The 25,984-nt window shown below is 42.6% G+C and overlaps 2 protein-coding genes across 2 annotated transcripts in view; both read left to right on the top strand.

Annotated features, from left to right (window-relative positions):
* LOC103211293 (zinc finger protein 577-like) overlaps positions 1-12,754 on the top strand; it is a 20,186-nt gene extending 7,432 nt beyond the window's left edge. The window contains exons 2-7 of the mRNA XM_007957236.1: positions 458-584; positions 870-927; positions 6,321-6,669; positions 6,754-6,973; positions 7,226-7,331; positions 12,751-12,754. Coding sequence (XP_007955427.1) covers positions 458-584; positions 870-927; positions 6,321-6,669; positions 6,754-6,973; positions 7,226-7,331; positions 12,751-12,754 — 864 coding nt within the window. The remainder of the gene's footprint in view (positions 1-457; positions 585-869; positions 928-6,320; positions 6,670-6,753; positions 6,974-7,225; positions 7,332-12,750) is intronic.
* Positions 12,755-18,855: 6,101 nt separating this feature from the next.
* LOC103211292 (zinc finger protein 613-like) overlaps positions 18,856-25,984 on the top strand; it is a 20,858-nt gene continuing 13,729 nt past the window's right edge. The window contains exons 1-6 of the mRNA XM_007957235.1: positions 18,856-18,870; positions 20,580-20,712; positions 21,166-21,261; positions 24,082-24,515; positions 24,783-25,348; positions 25,517-25,768. Coding sequence (XP_007955426.1) covers positions 18,856-18,870; positions 20,580-20,712; positions 21,166-21,261; positions 24,082-24,515; positions 24,783-25,348; positions 25,517-25,768 — 1,496 coding nt within the window. The remainder of the gene's footprint in view (positions 18,871-20,579; positions 20,713-21,165; positions 21,262-24,081; positions 24,516-24,782; positions 25,349-25,516; positions 25,769-25,984) is intronic.

The following is a 25,984-nucleotide window of genomic DNA, read 5'->3' as shown; positions in this document are numbered from 1 at the left end:
GGGATGGTTGGTGTCAGAATTGGTAAAAAAAAAAAAAAAAGCTGGAGGGTGGCGGCATGTCTGGCCTCATAGGAATAAGCCTTGGGCTGTTGATGGTGACTCTGTTTCCCCCTCATGACATGGGAGGAGGTCAGAAGATGCTGCCTCTGCATCCTTTCTGTGGTGTGTTTGTTTGAAATATTTCTGCTTTAGAGAGGTTCACTGCTGCACTTCATAGAAACATCTAATTGGATGAACAGATGGATGGTTGAATACACAGATACCACCAGCCTTCTGGTTAGCAGTCAAATGTCTTAGGTACTATGCCATCAGAGCTCCCGAATATTTTGTTAGGATTTTTAAAATACTAGGAGTAGAGATGCAGCAGCCTGTATAGAGGAAATGTGCGGAAATACACTCCTCAGATTTGACCTGTGTCGCCAGAAGGAAATCACTAAACAGGGCACTGTTACCACAGGAATCGCTGACGCTGGAGGACGTGGCTGTGGAGTTCACCCGGGAGGAGTGGCAGCTCCTGGCCCCTGCTCAGAAGGACCTGTACCGGGACGTGATGGTGGAGAACTATGGGAACCTGGTGGCCGTGGGTGAGGACAGCTGCCTGGGCCACTCAGAATGCCCCATCCTTGGCCTTTCCTTCCTCAGCTGCTGAGAGCTTTGGAATGCCTGTGGGTCTCTGAGGCGGTGGATTTGCAGTCCAGTCTCTGGACTCGCAGCCCTAAATAAGTGGATGTATTCTCCCTACTCCTGAGGGAAAAACCTTCACTGTGTATGTGAGGAAATTGTTTTGTCCCAAATGTAAATTCTCCAGTCATTCCAAAGCCACGGCCAATTTACTGTGTGTCTAAATTTCTGTCATTTCCCGTGAACAGGGTACCAAGTTACCAAACCTGATGCTCTGTCCAGGTTAGAACAAGGAGACCTGCCCTGGCCTATGTTAGATGAAGTCGACAGTCGAATCTTTTCAGGTGAGCGAGCAAAAACCAGTAAGGGGGACAGCTGTGGAGGTCTCATTGTAGGCAGAGAAGGCCTCGCAGCGTGAGGGGTGTCTGAGGATACACGTATAGGGCCTCCGTGTATCCCTGTCCCCGTGAGAGACCTCATTTTCTTTGTAGGAGATTAGAGAAAATTATACCCATCCATGTCTTCTGAGAACTGATTCCCATCCCTATCTTGACAGTTCTAATAGTTTCCTTCCTAGGATTTTCAGGTCTTTGCCATTTGTAATGTTCTAGGAGCTCTTGCAGCCCTCTAAATGCAAGATAAGAGAATCAACATCAGCACAAAGCTGATTCCTATGGAGTGAACTCGTGGTGAATCCAAGTTCTTTACCATTTCTGACACCAGCCGTCCCTTCCACGGTGCACTCTGCTCTCGGCCAGCTTGAATAATTCATAGCTGTGGCCATAAAAACTAACAAGCTGTGCTTGCGGTTAAGTGGTTTATTAAGGAGGTAACATACAGCTCGGGAGCAGGATTGCAGTGGCAGCGCAGAATCCACAAGACAGCATGACTGTGGGGTTTATTAGGGTAACAGGTTACAATTCAGGATCAGGAAGAACTCAGGATCTAGTTCATCCATCAGGCCTGCCTCTTCTCAGCTGGGCCCACTGCACGCCTCTGTGACCCTCACTCTCTCAGTCCTGTGGCCCCTCGGCCTCTGCCCTGCTTGGGAACTGTTACAGAGCTTGTTTAGCTCTGCCATTAAGTGCCTCAAGGCGCCCCATTGTACCAGGAAGCCTCCCTCCCGGAGATGCTTGCTCCGTGGGTGCAGAAGCTGCTGTGCCTCCGCTCCTGCCTTTTCGGTGGCACTGCTTCCAGCCGTCTCCCTGGCGTTAGAGCTGTCTGTCTCCTGGATTGAGGCGGTTCAGCGCGGGGATCTCAGGTACCAAGGATGTGCACCTCTTCTGGCTCTTCCCCCCTTTCACCTCTGGGATGGCCCATTTTAAGCCCAGCAACATGGCAAAGCTGACCGGTGTCCATGTTCAGGTTCCATCTACCTTATTTCTATGGTACCCTCTTACAAAGGTGCCGTGCCCTTTATTTGCATTATTATTATTAGCAAGCTGTGAAACCACCTTGGTGGACCTCAGACACCTCACATTTGCATAGTCTCACCCAGTCATTTGGTGGGAGTTACAAAGACTATGGCTGGCAGGGCCATATTAAGTAATTCAGTATACCACAGGCCACCCCCTGGCTCTTCTAGTCACTGGCCCTTTCAAACATGAAGGATTAACTCCCTTCCCAATCATTTTAAGTGTAAGCACACTCATGGAAGCATGTAAGTTAGCCACTTCGTGCATTTAGATAGCCAATTTCTAAATTGCCCATCCTTACCAAATGAACAGTCTGTGGCAGTCAGCCTGGTCCTTGATCCGAGTATTGTATTGTGGTAAATTGTAGTCAATGTCATGAGACATCTGCTTAGACGTTTGGGCATCTGTATCCGTAAGCAGTGTCCCATCCAGAGCCAAATGCAGCGGTTCACAGCAGCTCAGTGTCAGACGTCTTTCTCTTCGTTTGGTCAGGCTCAGCTCAGCTCATCCCTAGCCATCCACACAAGTCCACACAACTGCTGCACTTCAGACCAGCCAGTTGCCCCCGCCCCCCTCATCCCTAACGCACATGGGCTAGGTGTATGAGCACCCCTCCTAGGCTCGAGAGACCACATGGCTCTTTGCACTGCAAACCAGCCAGTCCCTCTTCTCTTATACCTAGCCCTCATGGGCTAGGTCAATAAGTGCTAATGGAACGTGTCCAAACTCAGTTGCCTCTTCAGTACCACATCTCCCCCTCTTCCACTCATCAGGTGGACCCAGGTGGGTACCACAAACAAGCATACCAGGCTGTTTACTCGCCAGCTCCCTTTCACATCCAGTCCTGCAAGGGGGTTCTTTCTTTCTTTCTTTTCTTTTTATTGTGATTTGGGTGAAAATTTACAGAGCAAATTCACGTTCCTTACAGCAGTTCACATACACTTTGTCTCATGACATTGACTACAATTTACCACAATACAACAGCTCCCCTCCCACTTCCTCCTGATAGTTACCTCTTCCCTGTGTCCATCCCTCCACGCACTCCTGCCCCCTGAGCTGTCTCCCTGTGCATAAGCAGCCCTTCTTTCTCCCATGATTGTTCTCTTCAAGGAGTGTATCTACCACAGGTAAATGTTCAACTCATGTGCCTGTCTTTTGTTTGGCTGGAAACCACAGGTGTGGGTTCAATTCCAGAGCTGAAGGGCAGCTAGGGACCATAGTCACAGTGGTTCCACCAGGCTCTATCGGCTCAGCAAACCTGGTCCCTGCGAGGGGGTTCTTTTGATGGGCACTAGCTTTTCTTGCTTTAGTGTATCCAACAGCATGCCAATTGCTTGAAACTCAAAATGCAAAACAGTCGTGTTTTCATTGTGCAAGTCTTTTATTCACATGCAAATCTCCTGTTCTCTCAGCAGTCCTGGGTAAGTCTTTTTCATGTCTTTTTCAAATGCAGATTTCCTGTGTGGGGCTCAGATTTTTGACCTAAGAACCCAACTCTGATGCACAGGGCTACTACATTTAAACCAATAGCCTGTTTCTTTTGGGGAAATCCTAGTTCTCCTACCAGGCTCCTGGTTCTGCTTTCTCTGGTTCTGTCATTTTGCTGTCACTGCCACTTGCTGTCTCTCTGATGTCACAGCTCTCTTTCTCCTTGATCAAGAAGGTTCAGCACAGGGATCTCGGGTCCAAAGGACATGTGCCATTCCTGGCTCTTCTATGTTGGTGGTAGTGAGATCCCCCATCTACCTCTGAGATGGTTTACTTTAAGGCTACAGTATGGCCAAATTGATTAATCCCTATGTTGGCATTCCATACTCCTTATTTCCATGGTGCTGTCCACCCACGGGTTCTGTGCCCCTTATTTTCATTATTGGCAAGCTGTCCATTCCCCTTGGTGGGCCTCAAACACCTCACATTCTCATAGTCCTACCTAGTCATTTGATTACATCGTTACAAAGATTATGGCTAGAAGAGCCATATTAGGTAATTCATTACATCACAGTTCACAGTATCTGCGAGGACTAGTATCATCTCTCTACCAAGCAAAACCCTGTCAGTTTAGGGTCTCCTTTACTACTGTGCACCTAAAATCTGAGCCATGTTGGCAGTTACCTTGAATGTTCCCCACCTACAGGGTTCTCTGCTTTAAAGTTCTCGGCTGCTCCTGATAATTTCTTATCCAGAGAAAACATTTTTAAAACACTGTGTTCTCAGTTCCAACAAAATCCGTATCATAATTCATGGCTACGTCAGTTTCATTCTTGTTAATATTTACTAATTCTGATTATTTATTCATTGTAAATGTTACCACCGTATTTGCTTTGCTCCTTCAGGGAACGTCTTCAAATCCAAAGCTCTAAATGTGAAAGTGATTAAAACCTTGATGTTCATCTTTTTTTCATGTACATGATCTTATTGTTTTGGTGGTCCTTAAATCATATTTACATACAGAAGTTGACCCATTTGTTACCTCCATTCAAGACTTCTCTCAAGATTTATGCATCCTTCTTAGATCTTCATTTCTGCACTTGGATATGTCATAACCACCTATAGTTGATGTGCTCAGGAACGTTTCCTTGATCATTGTGTTCTTTGGTGATATTCCTCATCTCATTAGAAGACAGTACTACCCGGTGGCTCATTCCAAATACTTAGTAACACTTGATTGTTAACTTTGTTTACCCTACCCCCACTCCCCCAAGTCCCAGCAACAATGAGTACCTCAGTGACCCTTCTCTCCTTCTAAAATGTGTTCTCATTTTGTCCACCTCTGCCCACTGTCTTTCAAACTATTTTTGAGAATTCTCAGCTATTTACTTTTGTTTCTGTTTATTCGGATGGAGATAAACATAACAAAACATACAGCAAGTCATCAATTTTTATGTGTAGAATTTGGTGACTGATTACATTCTTCAAGTTGAGTTGTGCAACCATCCTCGGTATTGGTTTTCAAATTATTGCACCACCAGGAACGTACATTGGTAACAACTGATAACTTTTTGTTTTTATACCTTTGCTTATTTTGCACAAGTGAGATCATACAGTGTTTACCCTTTAGAGACTACCTTAATTCTCTTAGCATAAAGTTTTCTAGGTTCATCCATGTTCACTACACATCAGGACTTCACTGTGCAACTTTCCTTATATCTTCCCTTCCTTATTTTAGTGGTTTTACCAAACTTCAGTGTCAGTTCTGTGAGCATAAGGATATGTTTGTGTGTCCTCAACACCTTTACTACGCATTTGTGAAAATTGTTTTGTCCCAAATACAATGTTCTACATTGTTCAGAAAGCCCAATATGCCTGGTACATAATTGTCAGTAAGGATTTGTGAATGAATGAGTCTGTCTTTCACCATATTGGATGAGGTGGCCTTCCAGCCTCTTTGGTCTGCTGTTTACAGTCACTTCCTTATATTTTACAATCTCTATATTTTGCAAGGCTTTATTTCATGAGAAGCAGCCAAAGCTTTATATCTTCATTATGCATTATCTAAACTACTCTCTGCACTGTCTGCTCTTACTGTTGGAGATGTTTATATTATTGTGTTTTAAGGAACATTGAACTTGCAGTTCTATTTACAGTCTTATCATAGGGTTTTAAGTAAAGAGCCACTTCACATCAGAGCATTTCTAAATCACTTTTATTTACTAATTGAGGTGATAGAAGGATTCATTATTCATTATTCTTTTCTTTCATAGAAATCTGGAAAGTTGATGGTCCTGCTCCCGGGCAGCAGCGAAATGAAAGAGTGGTGAACAGAGTGGAACAGTGCCATGAACATAGTGCACAGGAAAATATTTTTTATCAGCACAAAAGTTATTTACCTTTCAAGGAAAATCGTAATATGTTTGACTTAGATGAACAGTCTCTAAAATCAAGTTTAACTTTAATCAAACTGAGCAGAAGCTATGAAGTAAAGAACTCTGCTGAGATTAATATTAGAGATGAGAAAACCTTTCTCCATGGTAGCAGTGAACAATCTCATACTGAAATAAAAATCCCCGAGAAAGGAAAATCCAACAGCGGTCAGCCTCAACTCATTAAGTATCAGAACGATCACAAAATGGAAAAACCGCATGTATGTAGTGACTGTGGGAAAGCCTTCACCAGGAAGTCTTGGCTCATTAATCATCAGATCATTCATACTGGAGAGAAACCCTATAAATGTTATCTATGTGGGGAAGCCTTCTCCAGACAGTTTAAGCTCATCGAGCATCATCGGAAAACACACAGAGGGGAAAAACATTTCGAAAACTCGGAATATGGCAAAGCCTTTCTCAGGAAATCACAGCGCAATATACATCAGGAAACTCATACTGGAGAGAAACCCTACGTATGCAGTGAATGTGGCAAAGGCTTTATCCATAAAAGAAATCTCATTATTCATCACCGAATTCACACTGGAGAGAGACCCTACATATGTGGGGAGTGTGGAAAAGGTTTCATCCGGAAGGCAAATGTCATCCTTCATCAGCAAACTCATACTGGAGAGAAACCATACAGATGTGGTGAATGTGGAAAAGGCTTCACTCAGAAGGGAAGTCTCATTATTCATCAGCGAACTCATACTGGAGAGAAACCCTACACGTGCAGTGAATGTGGGAAAGCCTTCATCCGGAAGCAATATCTCATTATTCATTTGCGAATTCATAGTTCAAAGAAACCCTATCTGTGCACTGAGTGTGGAAAATGCTTTATACAGAACAGAGATTACATTATTCATCAGCGAACTCATACTGGGGAGAAATTGTACATATGCAGTGAGTGTGGAAAAGCCTTCACTCAAAAGAGAAACCTCACTTCTCACCAACGAATTCATAATGGAGAGAAACCCTACATATGTGATGAATGTGGAAAAAGCTTCATCCAGAAAGGAAACCTCATTATTCATCAGCGAATTCATAGTGGAGAGAAACCCTACATATGCAGTGTATGTGGAAAAGGTTTTAACCAGAGGGGAAGTCTCATTATTCATCAGCAAACTCACACTGGAGAGAAACCCTACATATGTGGTGAATGTGGAAAGGGCTTCAGGAAAAAGTCACACCTCATAGCACATGAGAGATTTCACACAGGAAAGACTCCCTTTGTATGCATTGTCTGTGGACAATCTTATTCCCAGAAGTCAAGTCTCCTTGAACATCAAAAAATCCACACAGGAGGAAAACCCTTCCAAAGCTCTGAAGGTGGGAAAGCCTTCCCCGTGAAGCAAACACTCACTGTACAACAAAGATCTCATACAGGAGAGAGACCATATAGCTGCAGTGAGTGTGGGAAGACATTTCCTTACAAGTATAGCCTTGTTTCACATAAAAGAATTCATACAAGAGAGAAATGTGTGGATTTGGGCATAGTGAAAGCCTCTTCCACAGCACGTCATGGTTCATCACGTACCAGTGACGTCATGCAGGAGAAAAGCCCTGTTAGTACAGTGACTGTGCAGATGCCCCCTGTAGCAGCTCAGACATCAGTACACATCAGTGGGCTCCTAACAAATAGGAACGTAGTCCTTGTTGGACAGCCTGTTGCCAGGAGTGAACCCTCCGGATGTAACAGAGGATTTGTACAGCAGAGAACCATTACAAACACAGTGAATGTGGTATTGCCTATAAATGCAGTGAATGTGGTGGTGCCTTCAGTGACCAATTACATCTTATTTTATGTCCCACAAAACCCATAGGATAAACTCAGATACATTCACCAGGGTTAGTGATTAGCAAAAATTTCTACTTCACTGTTTGGCTAAAAAGTATATTCTGAGGGAAATCCTGTGCACGAACTAGGAAAACATGATAACACTCCTTGTACATAAATATGTGCATTGATGATACTGAGACATAATCTGATGTTAAACCAAATTCATATACATTGATTATTGTGTCAATTAAATGAATGAAAATCTGAGTTCATGCTAGTGAACTATGAATTTCTAAAACAGAAAAGATCATTGGTATCTGCAGTATTGCATCTTGTTGTTAGTTTCTGTTGAATTGATTCCTGTTCATGGCAACCCCATGTGCTGCAAATGAAAAATCACTTAGCAGAGAAACCCTAAGGGGCAATATTGGGCTGTGATTCAGGGCACATATTTATCAGTTCAGTTTTTCCCAGGTCAATGTGAAGGATCATTTGCAATTCAAAATGTGTGCCATAAACTTTCAGAATTATATTATGCAGTGGGACCCATGATACAGTAGCCTTACATTGAGTTTATTCATTAATGTAATGAAAATTTGTTACATACTGCCTTTGTACTTGGCCCTTTTTCCAGGCCCTGAGGATTCAGTAGTGAATCAAAAAGAAAACGTCTATGCCCTCTTGGGGAGAGCATTGAGTTAATTGGATTATACTTAAATGGGATCTTGACACTGCTGCTAATCAAAGGATGATGTAATATCTCCATTAGGTGAAATAGATGTGGAATAATTGATACAAGGGTTGTGATGAGAAAGTTTAGGAGTTTTAAGTCCTAAACACATCTAATGACAATTGCTTGTCAAAATCTAGTTGTCAGTGAGTTGATTCCCACTCACGGTGACCCCATGTGTTTGAGGATAGAGCTCCTGTGCCTAGGATTTTCCATGGCTGGTTTTTGGGAAGTAGATAGCCAGACCTTGGTTACAAGTGCTTCTGAGAGAACTCAAACTTCCAGTTTTTCAGATTAGCTACTGAGCATGTTAACAATTTGTACTTCCGATCACTCTTAGGGTAGGCACCCTTGTAGAGGACTCGTTAATGGTACTGAAGAATGAGTAAATTCAGTGAATGTGATAGTGCCTACAGTGACCTATTAACGTCTTATTTTATGTCCCATAGAACTCATAGGATTAAATCAGATACATTCACTGCGGCTAATGAACCAACTAAGCTATTTTTTAATGCTCCTGTCATATCTCCCTAGGTAGCTTATAAATTTCTTGGTAGTTTTTCTCTTTCTCCTCAAGTTATTTTAAATTCTTTGGTAGTTTTCTGAGTATTTATACCCAAGTTGAATATAAATAACTTGACAGTAATAACGTGACTAAATTTTAATATAAAATTAATTTCCCTAGTTGCACTAGCCACATTTCACATGTTCAATAGCTGTGTGTGACTAATGCATACAAAATTGGACTGCATAGACAATGAGGAAGATAATGTTGTTTGTGAGTGGGGTTAAATGTTTGGGTACAGAGCAAATAAACTGCCATACACTGACAGCAAATACACTGTCAATTCTGAGTCATAGTGACCCCCATTGTGTTTCTAAGGCTGTAAATCTTTAAAGTAGATTGCCTCATCTTCCATGGAGTAGCTGGTGGGTTTAAACCACCAACTTTCTGGTTAACAGTCAAATACATTACCGACTATGCCACCAGAGCACCTTAGGTACAGAGCAAGTGATGTAGTAGAAGCAACATTTAATTAAACAGGAGAATTACAGTAAAAAGGGGAATAACTGGTCTTGTTTAGACTACACAGCATAGCTAGGAGCTAATACCTTTTGGGAGCCAGTTAAGGATATTGAAAGGAAAAGTATGCTTAGGATCAATGCATAACCAAGTAGCTGTTTGATGCATTTTTTCAATGTGTTCTACTTAACTGGATGTGTTAATCCAGATGCAACAATCCAGGTACAGCATGAGGTGTTGGTTATAGCGTAGACAACCCCTTGTGCTAAGAGGAAATAAAAAACAATTCCATTATCCAATATATCTGCAGATGTCTGAAGCAGGGGTGATCCCTAAGAAAGAGATAGTAACCATGAACCTACATGCTAGAATTCCCACGGGCCTGCTGGGATGTATTGTACTTGGTCCCCATCTGCCAAAATGGGGTTGATAGTGAATACTGCCATATTGCCTAATGGTTGAGATAATCCGTTAGTGTTGTACTCATGTAATCCTACCCAATGTGAATGAGAGTGAATTGAGGGGTAGGCACTTGTTAGACTGAACTTGCCACCAGCCATCTGGACTGGTGCAGCTGCCGAACCTGATGTTCCTTCCCAAAGTGGAAAATGTTGGGTAAAAATAAATGACAAATGGGAGGAAGGAGAAATAATAGTTGAAGAAAAGTAATAAATAGTTTATGTAGCAGGGGAATATCTAATATTATGGTGGTACCTTGATAGAAACTCAGAGCCAGAGAATAATCGCTCAGCTCACTTTTTTAGAGGCCAGACAGGGTGAACCTATTGGAGAACCTGATTAGGTCAAATGGATACCCATGGTAAACCTGTGTGACTGTAACCTCATCCTAAAGACTCTTGCTCTACTGAAGGACTAATTTTTAGTTACTGTTTTGAACTAGTCATTGGGAGGGGGAAGTTGTTCCTTCAATAAAAGGGCCAATGGGTATAAAAGCCAGGGGATAGGCTGTGGTGCAGGGGATTACTTAACATGGCCTGTCTACGATAGTCTTTGTGACTCCCACACAATGATTGGGTGGGACTATGCAAATAAGGGACTTGTGGCTCACCAAGGGGATTGGATAGCTTGCTCATAATGCAAATATGGAACTTGTGATCATTCAGGTTATTTATTAATTTTTGACTGGGCCATGGTGTTCAGTGATTTGGCCAGTTAGGTAATGGTGCAATTTGGCAGAAATACAATGACGTAATTATTCTCCATTTTGTTATATGCCTCAATGCCTGTGGTTATGGTCCCATTTGGGAGTGAGATGTCTGTAATATTAATGAAGCAGGATTAAAGTGGGTTATATCTTGAGTCACTGACTTACTAAAGAGTGTGATTCGAGTTACCATCCTTACCCCAGTCACTGTGCTTGACACCCATGCACTGCCTTGCTCAAGTAAGAGGAATTTTCTTTGCAGTATTGTTTGCATCCCATAGAGATTAATGTTCTGGCATAGTTCTTTTGCTCTGGAAAGCAGCCTTGGCGTCACATCTTTCAGCATCGCTCCTATCACCTCCCCACTGGACAGTGCCTCAAAGCCTGTGCTCAGAGCCCTGTCTTCTGCCTCTGCTGCCTGTATCCTGTCCATGGTTGTGTAAATCATTTCTTTCACGAGGATCAGCACAAAGCTGGTCTCTACAAGGTGGAGGTTAACTATGTCCCAAACGTCCAGCTTTTCCAAAGTGCTCTACACTCTTATCTTCTCTAACATGTAACCCCTCCCCCCTCTCAGTGCTCTCCCCTGCATCTCAGGGTTGTGTATTTTGCTACGAGGTTTCACAGCACTCATAAGGAGCTCTGGTGGCATAGTGCCTAAAGCATTTGACTGCTAACTAGAAGGCTGGCAGTTCAGACTCAACAACCACTCCTCAGAAGGAAGATTGGGTGATCTGCCTCCATAGAGATACTGCCTCAGAAACCCAAGGAGGGGATGTTGTGGGTTGGATCCAACTTGACAGCAGTGAGTTGCTTGGTTGGTGGAACTCATAACTGCCAAGAAAATGGCTTACATGGTGGTGGAGGCTGGCAAGTCCTGTCCCAAGAACCGAGGGTAAGATGATGATAAAACAGTTTCAGGATCCAGAGCAAGAGAGTGAACTTGGCCAGAACAATAACATACACCCTCAAGGAAACTGAGGGTGGTGACTTGAGTCATATTACCCAGCAAGATGGAACTCAAGACACACCCCACCCAAATCCTGCCTCATCGATGCAACAGACAACTCACCCCAAAATGGGACCATAGCCACAGACACAGACGCTAGGATTTACAGTGTCTCACAAATGGAGGCCTATGGCTAGAAGGACCATATTAAGCAATTCACTGCACTGCACTGGTCCAGTGCTGCCAGGGTCTGGATTTGGGGTCTTTAAGAGCATTAGGGGGAAATAATAAAAGGAGGGATGCTGCCTGAATGGAAATTAAGCAACGTGTACCTGTCATTATTTGCTTCATGGGGTGTTTGTTGAAAATATTTAAAACAATGCCTAGAAATTAAGGAATCAATGAAGTATTATTGTTGTTCTTATTATTCTAGTGAGAAGATCCAAAAGCCAGACCAAACCCACTGCCACTGAGTCAATTCCAACTCATAGCGACCCCCATTGGGTTTCCAAGGAGGTAAATCTTTACGGAAGTAGACTGCCTCATTTTCCTTCTGCAGAGCAGCTGGTGGGTTTCAACTGTCAGCCTCTGGTTAGCAATTAAATGCATTAGGCACTGCGCCAGCAGAACTCTTCCAGTGAGAAGCAGAGGAGGAATTGAGAAACTAGGTGTGTCCAGCTTTAATCATAAGGAGCTGTGGTGGTGTAGTGCCTAAGGCATGTGACTGCTAACCAGAGGTTGGTGGTTCAAACCCACCAGCCACTCCATAGAAAGGAAGACTGACCAATCTACCTCCGCAAAGATTTGCTGCCTTGGAAACCCAAAAGGGGTCACTGTTGAGTTGGAATTATCTCAATGGCAGTGAGTTGGGTTTTTTTTTTTTTTTTTTTAACCTTAATTATAGATCTACAGCTTTATGAGAACAGGGGTTGTCATGCACTGAGGCCCGGCTTCCCATATTGCATTTTAATCTGTTGAATAATCCTTTGACTACACAGTCACTTGTAGGGGCCAGTGAGGGGCCAAGTGAAGCAGCAATTCATAGAAATGAAATAAAGCAATGAGGACAGAGAAGGGTAGTGATCCCAGTGTTATTTTTGTGATAACATCAAGAGGATGTGGTGTGGAGTGTGAGGATGGCACATGGTTGTGTTGGGGGTGATCCTTTGACCTTTTCTAATTCACCTCCAATACCCTGTGTTCCAGATAATCCCCCCAGATCTCCATTAATTGTGCAGTGACTACTGGCTGAGTAATGGAATGAATGAGGAGTAAGCTGAGAGAGTGGATACTCAGGGATAGAATTCTTCCCTTTCACGTGAGAGGGCTCGTTTCCATTCCTGCCCCATGCATGTCAAGGGTAGCCACCACCTGTCAATCAGTGCAGGTTTGCATTGAAGCTTCCAGACTATCACAGACTGTTGTTGTTGTTATGTGCCATCGAGTCGGCCCCGACTCATAGTGACCCCTCCTTGGGTTTCCGAGGCAGTATCGCTATGGAAGGAGGACTGCCCAACCTTTCTTCCAAGGAGGGGCTGGTGGGTTTGAACCGCCAGCCTTCTGGTTAGCAGTCAAGTGCTTTAGCCACTATGCTACCAGAGCTCCTATCACAGACTAGTAAGACCTAAAAACCTATTTGCTTTTTATTGACCCCAACTTTATTGGCTTTTCCCATATGCCTAGCTATAACGGCTCTTCCCAGCCACCTTTCACCCTGTCTCTGCTGGCCACTCTCATGCAGTACCAGCTTCAACCTTTTTTTCTGCCCATAAAAGCCACTCCCTGCAAGCTGTTTTCTATGAAAAACTTTCCTTAGTGGTCTGCTTACTGACTTCTTGCCTCGTCCCTGTCAGGAGAAAAATCTGATAAATAAGTCATTTCGAGTGAAAAGGTGTAATTGGGCATAAAAAGATCTGTTTGGGAACAGATAGCACACCTCCAAAGAAGTTCTCCTCACATTACAGTTTTGATCTCCTTACATACATTAAAAGCTGTTAGAGGAGGCAGGTTTTTGCAGTTTGTGTTAGACTTTTTGTGATTGGTTTGGTGGGTAAGAAAACCTGTAAAATCAAAGTAAGATGTCTGCTGTTCATCTTTGTATTGAACAAACACCTGTCATGTTTTTCTTGAGAAATTAAAAAATCTATCCATTTACTACAGGGGTGGAAAAGCCAGGAAATGGGACACTTTGGGTGGCTTTCTTGTCTTCCAGTACTTTCTCAACTTGTAATGTTGTTGGGTGCCACTTAGTGGATTTTTATATGTTGCAACCTTTACAAGAGCTGACTGCCTCAGCTTTCTTCCACGGAGGCCTTGGGTGGAGTCCAATTGCTAACCTTTTGGTTAGTGTGTGACTCATTAAGCCCTTGAACTTTGTGTCAGAAAAAAAAGGGAGCTCTGCCCATGGAAAGCAGTATGGCGGTTCCTTAAAAAGTTGGACTTAGAAATACCATTTGACCCAGCAATCCCATTGCTAGGTACATATCCTAAAGAAGTGAGAGCCAGGATGAGAACAGATACATGCACACCCATGTTCATCAGAATACTAGTTACAATAGCAAAAAGGTGGAAACCACCTAGGCACCTATCAACAGAAGAATGAGTAACCAAACTATGATACATACACACCATGGAATACTATGCAACCCTAAAGAATAATGCAGAATGTGCAAAACACCACGTAACGTGCATGAACTTGGAGAATATTTTGCTGAGTGAAATAAGTCAATTACAGAAGGAGAAATGTATTGTTCATTATTGTAAAAAGTGAAGGAAAGGTTTATATATGGAAGGAAACTGTTGGTTACCAGGGGTGAGAGGGAGAGGAGGGAACACTGCAAAAATAATAAAAAACAGTATGATACATTGTTACTGAATTGTACATGTAGAAACTGTTGGTGTATGTTCTGCTGTATATATTCTCAACAACAACAAAAATAAAATACATTAATTAAAAAAAACCTGGAAGATAAAAAAAGGGGGGAGCTCTGGTGATGTGGCTAAAGCATTTGGCCACTAACCCAAAGGTGGGTGTTTCCAACACATCAGCCGCTGAGGGGAAGAGAGATGAGGCAGTCTGCTTCCCTAGAGACTTATAGCCCCGGAAATCCAGTGGGGGTCTATGAGTCAGAATCAACTCCAAGGCAGAGAGTTTGTTTTCTGGGTTCTGCGTTCCGCAGCAGGTTTTCAAATATGGCTGCCTCCAGAGCCACACGAATGGCAGGGCGCAGACATATTACCCATAAGGCCCTGCCGGAAGTCCCATTGTCCGTGCGTCCTCTAAAGCGCCAGACTCGCCGTCCCGGTAGGCGGACTGGGTTCCTGCGTGAGCCGCCGAAAAGCTGAAGCCGTTCGCGGAAGAAGTGCAACTTTGCGGGGAGAAACAGGTTAATGTGTATTCTGTCCTTAGCAGAGGACAGGGGAGTGTGTGGACGTTGAGTAGTGGGGACCCGTGGAGGCCCTGAGGAGAGCGTCGGGCTGGAGGTGCTTGAGAAGAAGCCGGAGGGAGTCGGTGGCTTTTGGATCAGCCGTAGGGGGCGCGCCTTTGTACAACGGTCGTCAGGGTTCGGGGGTCTTTGCGGATCACTCTGCTAGGAAGGGGTGGAGGTGGTATTGACAGTGAATGCCGTGTCTGGAGCGGGTTCCGGATCGAGTACGGGGTTGAAGTGGACCCCGGGGGATGGACATCGTAGGGGGCGCCTGGTCCGGGTTTCGCGCTAATAAGGGCGTGAGCGTGGTCGGTGCCTGTGGTACCAAGGACTGTGAGGACCGAGCTGTGGGTCCCAGGACCCCTGGAGCCTCGGCTCCTGGGACAGAAGGCGGTGTATTCCCGGGGCAGTAGTTGCCAAGCCTTGGTTTGGATGATTCCGTTTTCTTATCCACAGTTGGCTGACTGTTGTCTAAGGGAGGAAGCCACCACGCCGCCCAGCGGTCTGGGGCTGCCTTCGCGCTGCAAAATAGAGGTGAGTCGTGAGGGAGACCTTGTCTGGGTCATTTCTCACGTGGAGTCCCTGTTTTCTCTGTTTGTGCCTCTTGTGTTCGTATTTTGATACATCTCACTATGACTGTGTGTATTTTATTGATCTTATCAAAGAACAAGCTTGATATTTCTGGTCTCTTCCGTTTCACTTTTAGAATTTTTGAGTGCTTCCATTCCTTCAAGTTTTCTATATTTATCTTGAAAAAAAAAAAAGTAAAATGGAATCATTGTATCTTTTCTGTTTTTTCCCATTGTGATTTAAGTCGTTTTCCATTGAAGGTTGTTTCATGACATTGACTGCAGTTCCCCACAATGAAACAGCTCTCTTCCCACTCTTCACTGTGGTTGCCTTTTCCCTGTGTCCTTCTTTCCTGTGCACTCCTGCCCTCTGAGCTGTCTCCCTGTGCAAACACTGCCCTTCTGATCTCCCGTGGTTGGTTGTTCTAAGGACCTTACGTACCTACCTGATGTAATTGTTCACCTCATTGGTCTGTGTATTTGGCTAGAAATTTAGCCACAAGAGTGAGTTCAATTTCAGGTCTAAAGGGTGAAGTGAACTGTTTTAAAGGCAGTATACATGTAACTAACCACTGCCTGGTGAGGAAACAACATGGCCAGCACTCAAGTGCCACCTTTTCCCAGTCACAGGCAGAGCTCACACCCCAAGGTCATTACCATTCATCTCTATAGCAGGCACTTCCAAGCTTTGCTTTATAGTTTTACTATGTACTTAATTCTTTTCAGTCATTATAACTCTTTAAAAATGATCATTTATTGTGTTTTCAGCACAGGTTTACACAATTTAAGTTCCCATTCAACAGTTTCTACACAAGTTGTTAAGTGACACTGGTTACGTCCCTTACAATGTGTGAACATCCTCATGATTTCCATTCTGGTTGTTGGATTTCCATTAATCTAGTTTCTCTAATCATTATACTTTATTTAGTTTTTGCCTATTTTCACCTATGTATAAATAGAATTGTGTGTAACCCATTTTTAAAATTCAGAATTGGTTTGGTCCAATTTATATTTGTAAGATTTGTTCACATAGTTACCCAGGAATGTGTTGATTTCGCTCTGTAACCAGGGTTTGCAAACTTACTCTGTGAATGGTTATGTAGTACATCATTCAGACTTTGCAGGCCATGTAAGTTCTCTCACATTGATTTTCTTGTTGTTTCCTTTTGTATTTTAACAACTCTTTAAATAATGTACAGGGCATCCTTACCCTGAAGGCAAGCCAAAAGCTTTAGTTACTCTATATATAGCATTCCATTGGTTGAATATAGGGTTTTGTTTTGTGTTGTTTTTCCTATTATACATTTAATAATAGAAGTTTGGAGTACTGCAAATGATACTCCTTGAAAAATATTGGTGCATGCCTTATGGTCCAAATGTGCATTCATTATGAGAGATACATACTTAGATGTTGCGGTGGATATATACTTACATGTTGCTGTGCAGTGAATTATTTGGTATGGCTTTTCTAGCCACGGTCTTTGTGACACCTACCAGATTACTGGGTGGGACTATGAAAATAAGGTGCATGGAACTCTAATGTGGGCATTGGTTAGTTTTGTCACTCTGCTAGGCTTAAAATGAGCTCTTCTAGAGGCAGAGGAGGATCTCACTGCCGTCAAAAATGAGAGAAGAGCTGGAAGTGAAGTGGAGTGTGTCCTTGGACCTGAGATCCCTGCGCTGGACCTCCTTGGCAGAGACACCTGACTGAGAGACTGTGGCAGTGAAACCAAGAATCACAAGACAGAGTGGCAAGCTTGCCAGCCCATAGAGAGAAAAAGCTGAATGCTTTTGGGCAGGATGCCTGCTGGTGGAGTGGGATAGACCTAGGTGTACTTATTGGCAGAGCTAAAAAGAGCTTTGTAACACTTGTCTGATCAGGGCAGGAGCCAGGCAGAGAGGCCAAGGGCCAGGGAGGTGAGCCTGAGGGCACAGTAGAAGGGAGACTGTCCTGATCGAAGAATTGTATCCTGAGAGTGTTCCTGAATCTGTATTGTAGTCTGTTACTTCCCTGATGTTTAAAGGGCATTGAGGCGGCATCTTGTGACCTCTAACTTCACAAGAGGAAGACAGAATCACCGTCAGCAGCCCAAGGCTTATTCCTATGAGGCCAGTATACCACCATCCTCCAACCTTTTTACTAACTGATACCAACTATCTCTCCCATGGCACTCACTACTTCTCTGCTGAGTTCGATAATTCGTTGCAGTGGCCAAATGGAACTCAAAGACAATACTCATGATTGTGGGGTTTATTAGGGAAGCAAAAGGTTCTGATTCAGGTTCAGGAATGCACTCAGGATATAGTCCTTCAATTAGGACAATCTCCCCTCTGCTATGCCCTTAGGCACAACTCTGTACCTTGGCCTCTCTGCCTGGCTCCTGGCTCACTCAGAAAAGTATTACAAAGCTCTTTTAGCTCTGCTGAGGGACACCTAAGTGCATCCCACTCTGCCAGCAAGCCCCCTGCTCAAAGGCACTCAGCTTTCTCGCTTTATGGGCCAGAGAGCCTACTGCTCTGTCTCCTGCCTCTTGGCTCCAATGTTGCCTTCTCTCAGCTGGGCGTGTCTCTCAGTCAGGTGTCTCTGCCAAGGAGGTCCAACACAGAGATCTTGGGTCCAAGGATGTGCTCCACTTCACCTCCAGCTCTTCTCTCTTGATGGCAGTGATATCCCTTCCCTGCCTCCAGGAGGGCTCATCTTAAGCCTGGCAGAACTAACCAATCCCCACGTCAGAGTTCCACACACCTTATTTGCATGGTCCCACTCAGTAATCTGGTGGAGTTACAAAGATAATGGCTAGAAAAACCATAGCAAGTAATTCACTGCATTGTTTTCACGGACAGTCACAGTTGACCTCAGATTGCTAGTTTTATATGTTGTGAGGTATGAAAATGTTAGTTTTCCTCTCGCATGTATATGTCATTGTCCAAGTGTCACTTTTTGCAAAGACTTTTTTGCCCTTATCACTGCAAATTCTGAATCTTAAGTTTTATTGCCCGGGAGTGTAAAATGTTCTGGGACAGTCAGCAGTATCGGGAGCCTTGTGCTAAGATGTGTGCCAGAAGCAGTGATGGCCCAGAGGAAATGTACTGCTCACGTTGAATTTTCCCTTCAGTGTACAGGTCCTGACTCCCCAGCAGCAAGAGAATCACTTGAAGGAAAAAGAAAAGGGTTGCAGGATTTGCATATTGTCATTTCTGGGGACACCCTTCACAGGAGACTGAAATTTCTAAACAAATGTTTAAGCTGATCCAGAAAAGACAAAGACAGAGAGCATCACAGTTGCTGGCCCGTGTCTGAAAAACTAAAGAAAATGATCAAGGCTCAGGTGACTTTTGGTTTGTTTTATGCTTTTCTTTGTTCTGTAATGGTTTTGTAGAGGCCTGGAAAAGACCAGTTCATCTGAAAAGTATACATTTGGAAATGTAGGAACTGGAGAGAAATAAACTTAGATGCTGACTTTAACATCAGGTGACATGGGATCAGGAACATATATGTATGGGGTGGGTTTCATTTACTACCGGGTTCTGGGCAGGAGGCAGTCCCATGAGGACCTCAGTGCCTCATTGTGTGTTGGCCAGAGGCAGTCCCAGGTACTTACTTCATTAAAACCAGCAGGAAGGAAGTAATGTGTCTACTGTGTAATCTAATCATGGACAGATGCTCCATTACCTGTGCCATACTCTCCCGGGTGAGAGAAAGTCACGAGGGCTACCCGTGCCCAAGGAGAGGGGTCTGTGCACAGGGCTGAAAATGATCCTTGCTCTTACAATCTGCCTGCCCCAGGTCTCTCATTGAGTAAAATATTTCTGATTGCAGAGGGAGGTCCCTCACTCTAGTTTCTCGTTGGGATGTCATGCAGAGTCATGTGTTAAGACGCTTTCACTGACCTCTCCTATATACTCTCTCTCTTTGATACATTTTGCATGATCTCTTCAACTGTACATTGCTGTTGATGTATGTGTTTAGTGTAGCTGATATGGTGTTAAGTTATCGGGTAATATACATACACATGGGTATAGATCCTCTTTTGTGTGTATGTTGTTTATTTTTCCTAAATCTCCCTGGTCATCTTGTGTCTTATTCTTTACACATTTTTCATACTTTTCATTCCCTTCCATTCATTGTATATGCTTAGTCAGCATATAGTTTCTTGTCATTCTAATACCTGACAGCTGTTCTCTGTAGATTCTAGTAGAGGCTGAGAAGGTTTGTGTTGAATATGTCTATGTGTTTTATTTTCTTGATGTCACAACATTTATGTATCTCTTAGCAAATAGGTGGCAAAATACACACAGACATACCTACATATGTATATACATATGCATACACACACACACACAGAAGTACATACATATACACATACCTGCACATCTGTATACATATGAATATACACACACACAGGTACATATACATAGACATGTAGGTACATATGTATATACATATACATATATACATACACATGCATATATACATACACACAGGTACGTATATGTACACATGTGTGTACATATGCATATACGCACACACATACAGGTATATATACATATACACGTGTACGCACCTAGATACACATGCATATATATATACACACAGGTATATGTACATACATATGTACACATGCATATATACACATGCATACAAATATATATACATACTCACATACCCGCACATGTATATATATATGTGTATATATATGTATATGTATACGCACGTGTACAGGTACATATATACACACATACATATATTCATATACACATATATGCACACATGTGTACAGATACATACACTGTGTGTGTGTGTGTGTGTGAGAATGTGAGATTCTTAGCTTAGGGGATTTCACTGCTATAGAAACATCTAACTGGATGGATGGATGGTTGAGTACACAAATACAGACTATTTTGTTAGACTTTTTAAAATACTAGTTATATAGATGCAGCAGCCTGTATAGAGGAAGTGAATAGAAATACTCTCCTCAGATTTCAACTGTATCATCAGAAGGAAGTCACTTCACTAAACAGAACCCTGTTGTAACAGGACTTACTGTCACTGACATTTGACGACGTGGCTGTGAAATTCTCCTGGGAGGAATGGCAGCTCCTGGTCCCTGCTCAGAAGGACCTGTACTGGGACGTGATGGTGGAGAACTATAGGAACCTGGTGTCTGTGGGTGAGGACAGCTCCCTGTGTTACTCAGAATGCCCTATCCTTGACCTTTCCTTTCTCAGCTGCTGAAACCTTTGGAATGTCTGTGGGCCTCTGAGGTGGTGGATTCTCAGTCTACTCTCTAGTGCTAAATAAAAACAAGAAACCAAATGCACTGCCGTGGAGTCAGATCTGACTCATAGCAACTCCTCCTTGGGTTTCCGAGGCAGTATCACTATGGAAGTAAATTGTCCAACCTTCCTTCTGAGGAGTGGCTGGTGGGTTTGAACCACTAGCCTTCTGGTTAGCAGTTAAATGCCTTAGGCACTGCGCTGCCCTAAATAAGTGGGTATGTTCTCCCTACTCTTGGGGAAAAAACCTTCAGTGTGTATGTGGGGAAATTGTCCCAGGTGTAACATTCTCCAGTCATCCCAAAGCCAAGGTCAATTTGCTGTGTCTAAATTTCTGTCATACATAGGGTATCAAGTTACCAAACCTGATGCGCTGTCCAGGATGGAACAGGGAGACCTGCCCTGGCCTATGTTAGATGAAGTCGACAGTCGCATCTTTTCAGGTGAGTGAGCAAAAACCAGTAAAGGGGACACTGTGGAGGTCGCATTCTAGACAGAAGGCCTCACAGCAGTGAGGGGTGTATGAGGATACACATACAGAGCCTCCATGTGTCTGTTTCCCCCGTGAGACCTTGTCTTCTTTGTAGGAGTTTAGAGAAAAATAGACCCATCTGTCTTTTGTGAGAACAGATGCCTGTTACTTCATCGATATATTATTACTTTTGTTTGGTAGTGTTCTTCTCTCCAGGATTTTCTCCTCTTTGCCATCTTCACATCCTCTTGTAATGTTCTACAAGAACCCTTCTGTGTGCTTTAAATTCTGCCCCCCCAGCTGTCTCAGGACAGCCTTCACTCGGGCCCCTCTGGCAGGCCTGCTTCTGGCTGTGCCTGCCCACTGTCAGCCCTGCGATCCTCTCCAACCTAAGTCGTAAGTGTAGCAGTTCTTTTGCTCTTAGCTGCCCTTCTGGCAGCAGGTTTCTGCCATCACCAGCGACTCTGTCACAGGGCCTCCTACAGGCCTGTTGCTGTATTCAGTGTTGCAGCCCTTGTCTTGTGGGGCTGTTGCTGTGTTCTGTTTACTAGTCCTTGACGTGTATTACAACTCTTTGAGGAGGTTCTTTGTATCCTGTCCTGCTGCTGCTTCTCTGTTCTCACCTCTCTTGCCTTTTCTCTTCTTTCTGAAACCTCTGTGGGGTTGGCTGCGTGTATAAGTGAACTCCTTGTCCGTTTTAAGGCCTGGCTTTTCCCACAGGGCCAGGAACTGGCCTATCTCTTCAGTGTATCATACTTCCTGTATTTGCATAGTTTGTACTTATTTCATTTCCATAGCTTATAGTACATTGATCAATCCTTCCAAAGTTTATAAAAACTGACCAATCACAGGCAAGACTGTAGCCCAGGGCCAGATGAAGAGCTTTCTGTCACTGTGCCTTTATCTGTTTCCTGAGTTGCACTTTTACTCTGTTCTTATGTTCACCAAAATTCCTAATTAATTCCCATTGGCGTCTTTGTTCTCCTAACCCTTTAAAGTTTACTTCAGTCTACCGAGTGAAGCTCCTTCTGTTTTCTGGTGGAGATTGTCAAGTTTCCATTTCCATTAATAGTGTCCAACATAGACTTTTTTCTATATATATTACTCATGTTGACAATAATTCCCCTGACTTCCCAATATCTGAGAGGCACTATAGTCATCTCTCTGCCAAAAAAAATCCCTTATTGGTTTAGGCTTTTCTTTACTACTGTACACCTAAAACCTGAGCTGTTCTTCCAGTTACCGTGAATGTTGCCTTCCTCCAGGGCTCTCTGCTTCAGAGGTCTGTTCCTCATGCTTTCTTATCCCAAGAAGACATTTTTAAAACCTTGCATTCTCAGTTCTAGTTTAATCTGGATTATAACTCATGTCTACTTCAGTTTCATTCCTTTGTATTTTCACTAATTTTGCTCATTTCCTAATTCATTGTAAATGTTACCACTATATTCACATTAGTCCTTCAGGGAAATTCTTCAGTTCCAAAACTCTGTATGTGAGAATGATTAAAACTTAGTGTTCATCTTATTTTACATGCATTTTATCTAAACATGATCTTACATTGTTCACTGCCCTTAAATCATATTTATATACTGCAGTTTGCTTGTTTAGTACCTCCACTCAAGACTTTTCTCGAGATTTGTTCCAAGATCTTCATTTCTATACTTGGGTATGTCATATCTTCCTTAAATTTGATACACTTAAGAATATTTGCTTGACCATTCTATTCTTTGGTGATACTCCTCACCTGTTACAAGACAGTCCTACCCTGTGGCTCAATCCAAATACACTTGATTCCTAACTTTCTTTACCCAACAACATTGAATCCATCAGTGAGTCTTCTGTCCTTCCAAAATGTATCCTCATTTATTGCACTTCCCCCCACCCCTTCAAACTACTTTTCACAATTTCCAGCTACTTTTCTTTCTTTCTTTTAAAAATTGTAGTGGAAATATACACAACAAATATACAACAAGTCAGCAATTTACATGTATAATTCAGTGACATAATTACATACTTCATGTTATTTGGCCATTGTCAGTATGTTTTTTCAAATTATCACAAAACGAGGAGCATACATTGGTGATTAGTAATAGTTTTTTGTTTTTATATCTTTGCTTATTTTATACAAATGAGATCATACAGTATCTGCCCTTTAGTGAGTACGTTATTTCACTTAGCATAATGTTTTCCAGGTTCATCCATGTTATGACATGTATCAGGACTTTAGTGTGGAGCTAGTGTTCTTTATGTGTTTTTTTGCTTATTTTAGTGGTTTTACCAAAGTTCAGTGCTGCCTTTGTAAATATAAGAGATATGTTTATGTATCTCCAACACCTTTACTATGCGTATCTGGAAATTATTTTGCCCTAAATGTAACATTCTCCATTCTTCAAAGCCCAAAAGGTACTTGGTACATAGTTGTCATTAAATAAGGAGTTGTGGAATGATTAAGTCTGTCCTTCACCATTTTGGATCTGGTGGCCCTCCAGCCTGTGTTCTATGTACAACAATATATATTTTACAGTCTGAGTATTTTATAAGGCCTTATTTAAGAAGCAGCCAAATCTGTATTTCTTTGTAAGGTATTATCTAAACTTGTCTCTACACTACCTGCTTTTACTGTTTAAGTTATTTATATTATTGTGTATTTTGCCACTCTTTCAGGACATTAAACTTGGAATTTTATTTATACTCACAGGGTTGCCAGTAAAGAGTCAACTCAAAGCATTTTAAAATCACCTTTATTACTAATAGAGATGTTGAAAGGATTCATTATTCTTTTCTTTTTTAGAAATTTGGAAAGTTCATGATCATCTGTCTGGGCAGCAGCAAAATGAAAGCGGGGTGAACAGATTGGAACAATGGCATGAACATCACACATGGGAGAATATTTTTTATCAGCCTAAGAGTAATTTTCTTTTAAGACAGAATCATAATATGTTTGACCTCCATGAAAAACTTGTGAAATCAAATTTAACTTTAAATAACCAGAGCAGAAGCTATGAAGTAAAGAACTCTGCTGAGATTAATGGAAATGAGAAAAACTCTCTCCATGGTAACTGTGAGCAATTTCACACTGAAATAAAAATCCTCGAGAATGGAAAATCCAGCAGTATTAAGTCTCAACTCATTAAGTATCACAATACTCACAAAATGGAAAAACTGCATGTATGTAGTGAATGTGGGAAAGCCTTCACCAGGAAATCTTGGCTCATTAATCATCAGGCCATTCATATAGGACAGATATCCCTTAGAAGTTATCTGTGTGGGGAAGCCTTCTCCAGAAAGTTTCAGCTAACTGAATGTCATCGGAGAATACACAGAGGAGAAAAACTTTTAGAATGCATGGAATGTGGCAAAGGCTTTCTCACGAAATTTCAGCTCAGAACACATCAGAGAACACATCAGGAAACCCATACAGGCGAGAAGTGCTATAAATGTCGTGAGTGTGGCAAAGCCTATACCCAGAAAAAAAATCTCATTCTTCATCAGCGAATTCATACTGGAGAAAAACACTACGTGTGCATCGAATGTGGAAAAGGCTTCATAAAGAAGGGAGATTTCATCATTCATCAGCGAACTCATACTGGAGAGAAACCCTATGTGTGTGGTGAATGCGGCAAAGGCTTCAGCCAGAAGGGAAATCTAATTATTCATCAGCGAATTCATAGTGGAGAGAAACCCTATATGTGTACTGAATGTGGAAAAGGCTTCATACAGAAGGGAGATTTCATCATTCATCAGCGAACTCATACTGGAGAGAAACCCTACACATGTGGTGAATGTGGAAAAGGCTTCATCCGGAAGCAATATCTCACAGTCCATCAGCGAAATCATAATGGAGAGAAACCCTATGTATGCACTGAATGTGGAAAGTGCTTCGTACGAAAGAGAGATTTTATCATTCATCAACGAACTCACACTGGAGAGAAACCCTACACATGTGATGAATGTGGAAAAGGCTTCATCCGGAAGGGACATCTCATTATCCATCAGCAAATTCATAGTGGAGAGAAGCCCTACATATGCAGTGAATGTGGGAAAGGCTTCATCCGGAAGCAAAATCTCAGTATTCATCAATGTGGTCATAGTGTTGTGAGACCCTACGTATGCCCTGAATGTGGAAAAAGCTACATACGGAAGAGAGATTACATTATTCATCAGCAAACTCATACTAGAGAGAAACTCTACATATGCAGTGAATGTGGAAAAACTTTCACCCGAAGAGGAAATCTCACCACACATAAGCGAATTCATACTGGAGAGAAACGTTATGTATGTGATGAATGTGGCAAAGGCTTCACCCAGAAAGGAAATCTCATTATTCATCAGAGAATTCATAGTGGAGAGAAACCCTACACATGCAGTGAATGTGGAAAAGGCTTCAACCAGAAGGGAAGTCTCGTTACTCATCAGCTAACTCACACTGGAGAGAAACCATATGTATGTGGTGAATGCAATAAAGGCTTCAGAAAAAAGTCACACCTCATAGTACATGAGAAATTTCACACAGGAAGGACTCCTTTTGTATGTGGTATCTGTGGGCAGTCTTTTTCCCAGACGTCAAATTTAATTGAACATCAAAAAATTCATACGGGAGGTTCCGGCAAGATGGCAGACTAGGCAGAAAGACTGCACAGACCCTCTTCAACAAAGAAAAGGGAAACCAATTAACACAGACACAGAAGATAATC

The sequence above is a fragment of the Orycteropus afer genome, unplaced genomic scaffold, assembly GCF_000298275.1.
Source record: "Orycteropus afer afer isolate SDZICR_OR568_19922 unplaced genomic scaffold, OryAfe1.0 scaffold00718, whole genome shotgun sequence".
In the NCBI taxonomy this organism is placed as follows: domain Eukaryota; kingdom Metazoa; phylum Chordata; class Mammalia; order Tubulidentata; family Orycteropodidae; genus Orycteropus; species Orycteropus afer.
The sequence above is the reverse complement of the archived record's forward strand: the minus strand, read 5'-3'. Positions and strand labels throughout refer to the sequence as shown.